The sequence below is a fragment of the Cheilinus undulatus genome, linkage group 14, assembly GCF_018320785.1.
Source record: "Cheilinus undulatus linkage group 14, ASM1832078v1, whole genome shotgun sequence".
Taxonomy (NCBI): domain Eukaryota; kingdom Metazoa; phylum Chordata; class Actinopteri; order Labriformes; family Labridae; genus Cheilinus; species Cheilinus undulatus.
The window spans coordinates 20,265,971-20,276,444 of NC_054878.1; the positions used below are offsets into that span (position 1 = coordinate 20,265,971).

General features: G+C 40.9%; 1 protein-coding gene across 1 annotated transcript; it reads right to left on the minus strand.

The window, feature by feature from the left end:
• Positions 1–8,464: 8,464 nt before the first annotated feature.
• LOC121521555 (thyroxine 5-deiodinase-like) lies at positions 8,465–9,962 on the minus strand. Its single transcript, XM_041805636.1, has one exon. It carries the CDS (start codon positions 9,851–9,853, stop codon positions 9,047–9,049), a length of 807 nt encoding a protein of 268 aa, XP_041661570.1. The 5' UTR covers positions 9,854–9,962; the 3' UTR covers positions 8,465–9,046.
• Between the last annotated feature and the right edge of the window lie 512 nt (positions 9,963–10,474).

Below are 10,474 nucleotides of genomic sequence, written 5' to 3' on the forward strand. Positions count from 1 at the left end.
CCCCCCCATTGGTCCATTGCAAAGTTAATCGGTGATAACCATATTTTATTTTTAACCAAAATAATAACCACTCTTAGCAATAAAAGTAATAAAACCAAGAAATGTTTTTTTTAGTCTATGCTGTAGTAAAATATTTCCTTTTGAAAACAGAATTACCTTATTTTGGTGATGTCATACAGTGTGGATGGGCACACTGAACTAAACTGTTTGGAAAGTAATTTCAGACTTCAGGGCTATGCTATGGTGTATATAAATGTCAGGAGGCCAGAAAATAAAGTAGAAGTAACTGAGTCAACCATAATGGAGAACAACTGAATAACTGTGAGAAGAGAAAATATCTAGGCCGAAAATCAGTGGTTAAAATTAGTAAAAACTGGCAAAAAGTAGTGGAAAGCATGTTTGGAAAGTGGCAAAAATGGTATAGGAGGGGCAAAAAATGGTTAAAGTGGGGAAATGGGGAAAAAAATTGGGAGGAGAGAAGCAAAATTGTTTTGTAGGTGGCCAAATGAAGTTGCAAAAATGTCATAAATGGGCCAAAAGTGTCAAAAATTGGCACACAATGGCAAACCTGCAACAAAAAAGTGCTCATGATGCAAAAAATGGCATAAATTGACAAAATGGGTCAATAGTGGCAAAAAAAAGAATGAAAAGTGGCAAAAAATTGATAAATAAGGGGGGTGAGTATGGGTGAAAAGTGGGAAAAAAATGGTTAAAAACGGCTAAAAAGGGTAGAAAGCGGCAAAAATGTGACAACAGTGGCGACAAAAAAATGCAAAAATGTGCAAAAATGGTCCAAACTGAGGTAAAAATGTGCTTATGAGGGGGGAAACAGAAAGTATAAGTTGTCAAAAATGGTAACTAGTGGCAAAAAAAAGTGAAAAGTGGCATAAATGGGTCAGAAATGGCAAAAAAAGTGTCAAAAGGTGACTGTGACTAAAAGGAGTGGTAAACATAAACAATGAATGATAAATATGGGTGAAAAGCTGCAAGAAATTTTTTAAAACAATTTAACATCAGAGCTTAGTTATAGTTTGACACACTTTTCAGGTCAAAACTGAGGTTAATGTTAGCCAGGATGCTAGCATTAATGCTACTGATCCAATACACAAGCATCATTACCATCAGTGAGTCACAACCGGACTGGGGGCCCATTCTCTGGGTTTTTCAGGGGTCCAGCCATTTCTGTGGGCAGGCCTGACATCATGTCACAGAAAAGTGTTCATTTTTTTCTAAGAGTCCCATGAGCTGCAAGGGACAAAGTTCACAATGACACATTGAAATGTTTTGACCCTTACACTTTTTCAGCACTGACAATAGATTGCTCTGAGTAGTGATTAAGTTAGATTAAAGTGATGTGCTAATTAGAAACATGTTAGCTTAAACAGCAGGTAAAAGAATAAAAGCTGACATTACATGTTTAGAAGGAGAGTTTTCAGCCTGGATAGAAGTTAAAGAAAGTCACTTTAGGTTATGTTTTGATCTAGAGATAAAGATTGTTCCACCAACTGCTAGGATGCATGCAAAGTACTCAGAGTTCATGCCGTGATGGTGTGTTTGTCCTCCTATACATGTACCCACACCACCAGCAGTTCGTGACTGCCTGTCCCAGAGAAAATACCGTATGTGAGATTTACAGTAATGTGGGTTAGACAGTAGGCCACAGTGTCAGCAACTCAGACCCCGGTGACCTCCCAGCATCCCTGCACGCAGCCCACTTGGGTCTCTTTACTGTGAGGGGTTTAATGTATTCAGGCTCCGTGATGCCTCGGTTAAATCTCATTATCTCTATGCATGCATGTACCGTATGGCTATGCGTGCCCTCATGCATTAATGTGGCACGCTGCATTAATGTATAAGTGGAGGGGTTAGCTGAGCGCAAGAGATATGACATGCAACATAAAGTCAACCTAGAAAACTTCCTTGCTGTTTAACAAGTGGAGAAAAAAACTGTGATGTTAAATGAGTTGAAGACCCTCAGGCGCACACGTGGCGATAAGAGGGTAAGTCAATCAGTGATGTCTGACCAAAGAGCTTTTAAAACCGTAGCGCTGACCTGAGACTGGCCGATAACAGCTGAGGTCAGGGGAGAAAAGTCAGCATGTTAAACTTTGAGCTTGTCAGCAGAAAACATCAGCAGAAAGATAATCTAACTGTGCAACTCGTCCCTGTTGACTCAGTTTTGATGCCTTGAATAGTGCTTGTTAAGATCAGGTAACAGCTATTTATGATGTACACTGCTCACAGAAAATTCTATTCAACAGTATGATAAATCACACCCAGCAGGAACACTGTAATTGTGCGCTGGCAGTGACTCACACAAAAGACAATTTTCACTGTCATTTAAAGCAACTGCAAACACAGACAAACATCAGACAATATTATAATAGCTCATTTAAATTCAGTGCCATGAAGTACAGTCCTTATCAGCTAAACTCTGGCTCAATCTGACGCTTCTTTTCTCAGCCTTGAAAGGACTGAAGTCAAATCACTCAGGAGACGATGTTAAACTGAAAAAGGTGTTCTGTCGTTTCATTCTGCAGCATATTAGACATCCATTTGTCTCCCACCAGCTGCTGCTGGGGAATGAGCTCACTTGGTATAATAGCCGCAACACTTGTGTAATGCAAACAGAGTGATAACAAAATCTGATTGACCCACAGAAGACCTTTGATGATACTGAACAGTTTTTGCTGTCACAACTCCTGGCTAGAAATTGGTCTCTCTAGGCCGAGGTTAACTAGCTTTAGTAGGGTCCACTGATGCTTCTTGGACTGTTAGCAGGAATAAAATGAAGACTCTGTTGAAGTCTGATTGTTGGAGTCTGGTTTATGTTTACTTTCCTGACAAAGGTGTGACCTTTGCAACCAGGCCACTCACTCACATTCTGTTGCTGTCGAATAGTTAGCAGCTCTATCTATTGTTAGCTAACTGGGTCAACATTGTCAGTTTCACAAGTGATTTGGTGAGAAAGGTAAGTGAAGAAATCAACATGAAAATACATGCTCAGTTAGCAAGCAGTTACATTTTTGTTGTTAGGTCCTTGGCATGGGTAACTAGCCAAAATAGAACTAAGCTAACGCGAAGTTTGTATGCTAACTGTGTAGTGGTCCTAGTTTAAGGCCTGGGCCACGTGTAGTTATGTATTTTTTTTAAAAGTACGTTTTTCTGAGTATTTTGGCCTTTTTTGCATATGCAAACAGCATTTTAGACCTCTGAAATTCACCTTTTCGAAAACTCTTTCCAGGAAGAAGGTGAGGGGAGTCTGGCAGCAGACCATACATTTCTGATGGTCACTCTCACAGACCTTTCATTTGAGACACCGTAAATCTCAGAAATTAAACGCCATAATTTGACAGTACATTGCCAGCTTTGGATTTCGTTTTCAATTCAACGTTATAGAAAGTCTGGCAGTGTGGCAGCATTTGTGAATTAACCACATTGCAAACATTGCAGACTAAGACAAATTTCATTAATAAAACAGAGAAAAAGATCAGAGGTCTAATCTGGGATTTAACCATGCATAGACCAGTTTTAGAAGTAGTAACACAAACAGTGGCTTGCTTTCGCTTTGTTGGCTTTAGCTAAAGCTAACCTAGCTGTGCATGCTACATAATTCACGTTACTACATAAGCCAATGTAGCAAAATAAGTTTTAGCAAAGTGAGCTTTATGCAAACGAAGCTAAGTTAGCTTTAGCTATCAATCAATCTTTATTTGTAAAGTAATTTTCATACAAAGCAATGTAACACAAAGTGCTTTACACACAAATAGAAAATTGGAAGAAAAATACATTATCTTCCCCCGTAGTCCAATGTTTCCCCACCATTTTTCCTTGGAGCTCCCCCAGCCCCAAATGTACCTAAGAAAAGCGAAGCCCCCCCAGGACCCAAAAGAGAAGAAAAGGTGTCACAATGCTGTCAAAAAATCAACATTTCAATTGTGATGAAACCCCAGAAAAAGGCCTATGCATGCTTTTCTTATCTAAAGACCTCTGTTTAAACTACTTAATTATTGCTTTATCATGGTTTTAGTTTATATTTGCAAATCTAATTTTAGAAGTCTCAGAGCAGCCAAAACCTCACGCCCCCCCCCCCCCCCCCCAGATCTTTGGCGCCCCAGACCCAAGGTTGGGAACCAATGCTGTAGTCCATACACAACATTGGCTATTGGCTGAGCTATGTATGCTAAAGCTCACTTTGCTAAAGCTAATACATAAATAACAAACCTACGTAGCTTACATAGCTGTTTTGTGAGAAAAGTTAGCTACCTAGCTCCATTAGTTACATCACTGAGTTATCTATAGCTAAGTTAGCTTTAGCAAGGTGAGCTTTAGCAAATGAATCTAAAGCTAACTTAGCTACGTAGATAACATAGCTGCTTTGTAAGCTTAGCATTAGCTCCATTAGCTATGAAGCTCTGTTATCAACATAGCTAACAGAGCTACGTAAGCTATGCTTGTTGTATTAGAATGTTTTCATGGAGGATAAGCTTTTCCCTGTAAGCAGACTGTTAACTAATCAGACATTTTGTCACCAGGTTTTGCTGGTCAGTTTTTACTTCAGGTTTTTAAATTTTAACTTTTGGTTGTCTGACTATCTTGAAGAAAGTTTAGGGACACTCTGTTTACAGTCTTTATGTGTTGACAGGGAAAATGAAGTTTTGGGCTCACACTGTGAGCTGGTTTTCTCCTCCATTTGTTGTCACTGGTGTGTGATAGGGATGCACAATGTTGGATTTTTTTCCAGTACTAGATATGCTGATACTTAGATTAATTTCAATCAATGTCTATACTAATGATCATTAAATATAGTTCAGATTTAAAACTTGAGTCCTTGAAACACAAATTTGAAAACTGAGGATTAACAAATGTCCATCCTTTAAACAAACTTTAAAGTGTAAGTAATGATGTTGAATTAAGACAAAAACTTTAGCTGACGTCAGTTTGTCCACCCTAAAACTCTGCTTATTTATTTGTTCATACCACCACTATTTGCAGCTAATATGCACATCTTTATTGTCAAATATTGGTTGTAAGTATCAGCAGAAATTTTCATATCTGCCATTACAATATCATGCTAATATTGCATGCATCCTTAGTGTTTGACGTTATTGATTTTTGTTTACATGCTAATGGTGGACAAAGCCTAACTTATGCTGGTGTTAATGTTGCCAACTAGACTTTTTACATGCTTACATACACACACAGTTGCTCTCCCACTGAGTTGACTCCTGAATGGACTTTATTTACACTCCAAAGACACATAACCTGACACACCAGATCGACTGCTTCACACATCTGCTGTATTGGTTATATTTCACAAGCCTTCCATTAAAAGTGTTTTTGAAGGGCAAGACTTATCAAACTAGAAAAGCACTCGGAGAGCGCAGACCTCTGCCATTAGCCCGTATCTCCCAATAGTTCAGAATCCTTAAAAAAATTCCTGGATCCAGACGGTGATCCAGATCACTCCCAAAATTTAATCAGTTCTTCCTTATGCCATTTCTGACATTTGATTGTACAAATGTTCTGACACATTCATTATGCGCCAATCAGAGCAACAAGACAACATGAGGTAGCAGGCACATGCAGCTCCAGTAGTAACCTGAGCTCAGGTGGGCAGTGCTGTAGTTTATAAGCAGTGGAGCTTCTTGGTGGATAAAAATCATGCCGATGCTGGTCAGGAAAGGTGCAAAAACATCTCTGTCAAGGAAAGATGTCAGTGCTGTTCTTTGCTCTTTGTTAATAAAGAAATGTTGTCTGTTCTGACAACACTGCTGCCATACTATGACTTCACCTGATCCAATCCGTATACCAGCCATTGTGTATGCAAGATGGATTTGCCTGGTGACAGACATAGAATATGGTCAATTCATCTACTTTGCAATGTTAAAAAACACAACACCCCCTGCCACTGAGGGGTATCTTATAAGGAGACCTGGTTTCGAGTTTGTAGGAAAACTTTGTAAATGAAGTGGACATTGCAAAGAAACAGCAAGAACATTTTCATATCAAGGACATTGTTGCTCTCACTGAAGCGCTGCTCCAGCAACCCGCTGAGGGGCAGAGCACTGTTGACATAGCATGCTCTTTACAGCCTGTAAGAGTGCATTTTAGCGTGTTCATAAATATAGATGTTTTTCAGAAAGTGGCATGTCTGGATGGGGTTAGTTTTGAAAATGGCAATGGAAAATATCTGTTTTCAGAAAGACTTGCCTAAATGTGGACTAAACCAATGACTTGAAACACACATGAGTGGGGGCACCTTACACTTCTGGTCAAGGCTTTTGAAACGTTGTATTTTTCTGGTGTTGCTCCAAAACTTCATATCTCCTTTTTTCATGATTTTAAGTGCTATTGGTGACCCTTTACATCTGTCAGTGGGTTTTAACAAACTTTAAAGCAATGAAAGTGTCAAAAAGATGCTCACTATGACCATTTAGTGTTAAATTAATTGAAAATAAAGTATTTTCTTCATTCCTAGAAAAGTGGTGATTTGGGAGATATGAGGTTCTGGCCCAGTGCCAGTAATATAATCTCATAACAACAGTGGTAATCTAAGCAGCCACCAGGATGAAATTCTTCAAAAGCACAGACAGTATTACGCATTTATGATGTTTGGGTCAGTAATTCTGCAGTTTTAACAAATTTGACTACTTAAATAATTGTATGCATATGTTTTTTATTCAAAAAAATACAAAATATACAATTCAAAATAATTTATTATTTTTGTCATTTTTTGGAGGCACCTCGTGATCCCCTCTGAGTGTCCTGTGACCCCCAAGGGGGCCCCAACCCCCATGTTTAGAACCACTGAATTAAAGTATAGGTGAGTACTAATTAGCTAAAAATAAGTTCATGTTACTTAACTATATTATGGGGATCACCATGTTTTTGTTTTAGCATTGTAACTTTAGTTTAACGGCAGTCATACTCTGATCAGCGCAACACAAGAATTGCTATCAAGACCAAGAGAAGTCTGCTCCGTGCTTCTGTCTGTTTTAACCTAGCAGGGTGTCTAACAGCATTAATCTGCTATTTTTGCTCCTCTCTGGGTTTTCTCTCTCATATGGGATTCTGTAGAAGAATAACCTTGGCTTTTCTCTTCATCAGTGAGTGCATCCAGCTTAAAAACAACTATCTCTCATTGAAAAAAACAGAGCTGGTTAAAGCCCATAGGTGGCAACGGAGACCATATATACTGTATACAGCAGTGGGAAGCCTTTCTCTCCTGCTGGGGTGGGGGGTTCCATGAGAGTGACGTCACATGAAAGCTATGAATTAATTAAGATGGGGGAGGTCTATCTGTGAGTGGTTATGAAAAAGCAACAGAGGTATACAGTCATTCTGTGGGAAATAGTGGAATTTGTCACTTTAATCTAAAGGATATCAAACTTTCATTCAACAGGTAATCATGATATCAACATTAGAATACAACACCTTTATTAGACTTTTATTCAAATAAAAAGAACTTTTTCCTTTTTATTCATCGGCTTTGCTTTAATGCCTGGCAGTGCCCCCTTAAACCCCCCCTCTCTCTGTGTCCAAGGCTGTATGGATCGACATTAATCGCATGGCTCTGCAATCCTAATTACATATGGCAGTGTGAATGTGAATTCATGCTTGTGTGTATATATATGTGTCATCTATAGGGGGAGATGAGAGGAGGGAGTGAAATGAGAGAGATTCCTGATTTAATGAGAAAGTGAGACAGAGATAAAGACAAATGGATTAAAGTATGCTGCCTCACAGCTTCTAATCAGCTCTTTGTTTCTTGGACTGACCCACATATAGAGCATTAATCAGCCCTATAACATAAAGCAAAGGCGCATATATGCGGATGTGATGTTCTCCACACATGATGTTATGCAGTGATTGGTTTCACTCCACATAATCAGTTTACTTGATTCTTCATATCACCTGCCAAAAAGGGAGATATTAAATTCAATAAAGATATTACATTCAATTACATTAACATTTTCCCCAAATTAAAGCCCTTTTTATTCATTTTGAACCTCTCATGATATTAGCTCTATCTCATCATTGCTGTTTTTGGTAATTGATGATCACATTACTTCTTTAGGGCCCTATAAGTATGCATTTTAAGGTGATAGGGGACATTTTCCTGCTTATTTCTGGAGGAAAAAGTGGGTTAAAAAAGAGTTGAACAGTTTACTAATCAGTCACGAGGACACATTTTCACTCTGCTGAGCAAATGGAGCAACTCTAATCACTAATAGGCTGATTTTAAGAGCAAGGGGTCGGAAGAGGTGAGGTTTAAGGAAGAAAACAAACAAAAGTGAAAGTAGGGAGATTAAGAGTGAAATGAACATCCTGGAACATCCTGACGAACTGCACAACAAACAGGTGTGACGTCACCGAGCGCAGGATTTGCAATTGGCTTTAAAAAGTGAGAGTTTAAAGCTAAATTAGAGCCATTTTCCTCATAAAAACTCACTGACAGAGACGTTAGACGTGTTTCTTTCAAGGTGGGCAGTCAAATCATCCACTTGTGATTCATCATTTATTAGGAACATTTTGTTCATTACATGGTTTTCAACATTACATCGTTTGGCAATCGATCACCAATGAAGGCATCCTGCTAACATGCACCCCACTGCCGGTGTCACTAACATCAGTGTCGGTTTTCTGGCTTTGCCTTTTAAAAACCGAACTTCACAAAAACACCGGCATATGAGACATTAGCCTGAATGCGCACAAACATCCACGCAATCACGCACACGCATCCACGCACACACTGGTATTGTAGAAAAATAGAGTGATCACTAATTGAATCCAGTTTTGCATACAAAAAAATAAGACAATCGCTATGGGCAATCAATTAAGGTCAAAATACGCACAATAACAGAGCCTACAGCCTATGACAGGCTTCCACATGACTTTAGGCTATTTGTCAAACACTCCTGAATGTCTTTATGCAGGAAAAACAACATCATGTGCCATAATGTGTGAACATCTGGTAGCAGCATCGGAATATTTCGCACTGTGAGTTGGACATGAAGCAGAATGAGCAGCAAGCATCTTTAAACTACACATGGAGCACTGCTGTTTGGGAATTCAGCAGATCGTTCCTGTATTGCTCCAGCCAGTTTTTAAGCTCAGAGATCCTGTATCCCTCTGGCCCCCTGCCCCCTTGGTACACCACCCTCTCATCCTTCACAATGTAAAGTCTCTCAAAGTAGGCTCCGTACGCAGCGTTGGACGAGTTGTCCATATTATCCACCACTACGTTACTGCCCGGCACTTCTGCGAGCATCAGCCTGGCGGCTCTCAGTCTGTCCTCCAGGCAGCGGTGCTTGGGGATCTGGTACGGAGCGTCCGAGCTCACCCAGCCATCCGAAGGATGCGCCTCCTCGATATATACAACTAAAAAGTCCGCAATGTCTTCATACTGGCTAACGACGCGCTGAAACGCCGCCAGACGCGTCATGAATGGCGGTCAGGAACAGCTGCCAAAGTTGAGGATGAGCGGTCTCTTCCCTTTCATACAGTCCAGGATCCGGACCTGCCTCCGATCCTGGACCAGCATCACCTCGGTGTTGGGCGCTGCACGTCCGAGGTGCGCAGATTTGAGAAAGTCTAATTTCTGTCCGTACCACACCGCCCTGAGTGACTCCAAGGTGAACATCTTGTTGGCGTCAGAGACGCACACCGGAGGGTCGTCCGGGCTGTCCTGCCCCTCTCCCATTTTCAGCAGCACTTTTTTCCTAATGCACAAGAAATCCAGGAGCCACAGCATGACGGCGGCCAGGAGGAAGCGGGGCAGCAGCATCAGGCACAGCGCTGCGTGCTTCAGCGCCCTTGCCATTTGGACACCGCCGGAGTCGTGCATCATCTCTTCCCCCTGCCGATAGGATGCGACCGGGCCGGCGACAGACACAGACAACTAGTTGTTAGTCACCTTTACCCATTGGAGAAAAGTATCTGACGCACACAGGCGCTCCTTTTATAGGTACAGCGGCATTTGAATAATGAAAAAAAAAGAAAAAGAAAAGGGAAAAAAAAAACACGCCTCCGGTACCCGCACCGCCCACTCACATGGTGGGGATTACCTCCCGTCCACTCTGGGCTTCAAAGATCCACAGAGAGAGAGAGGGGGGGGGGAGAGAGAGGGAGAGAGAGGAGGCTGACACTATGTCCTCACTCCTCATGTGAGGATGAAACATGACAGTGAATGGATGTTTTTTATGCCTTTGAGTCACTTGGATTAGTTTTAATTGGCTGTAGCTGAACGCACGGTCGGTCCTGGAAGTGAGAGAGGAAAGAAAAAAAAACTTTGACTTCATTCTGCCTGTGGACTCTAATACTCTGCCTGTAATGCATGTATGCACTAGCCCATGTGGCCACTAGACGGCGCTGGTCTCCCACAGACGGTGCAGGCTGGATGAGTCATTCAGTGTTCTGTTAAAGGCCCCTGAACACATCGTGAGGAAGAGGAGGCAGAATGAACCTGCTA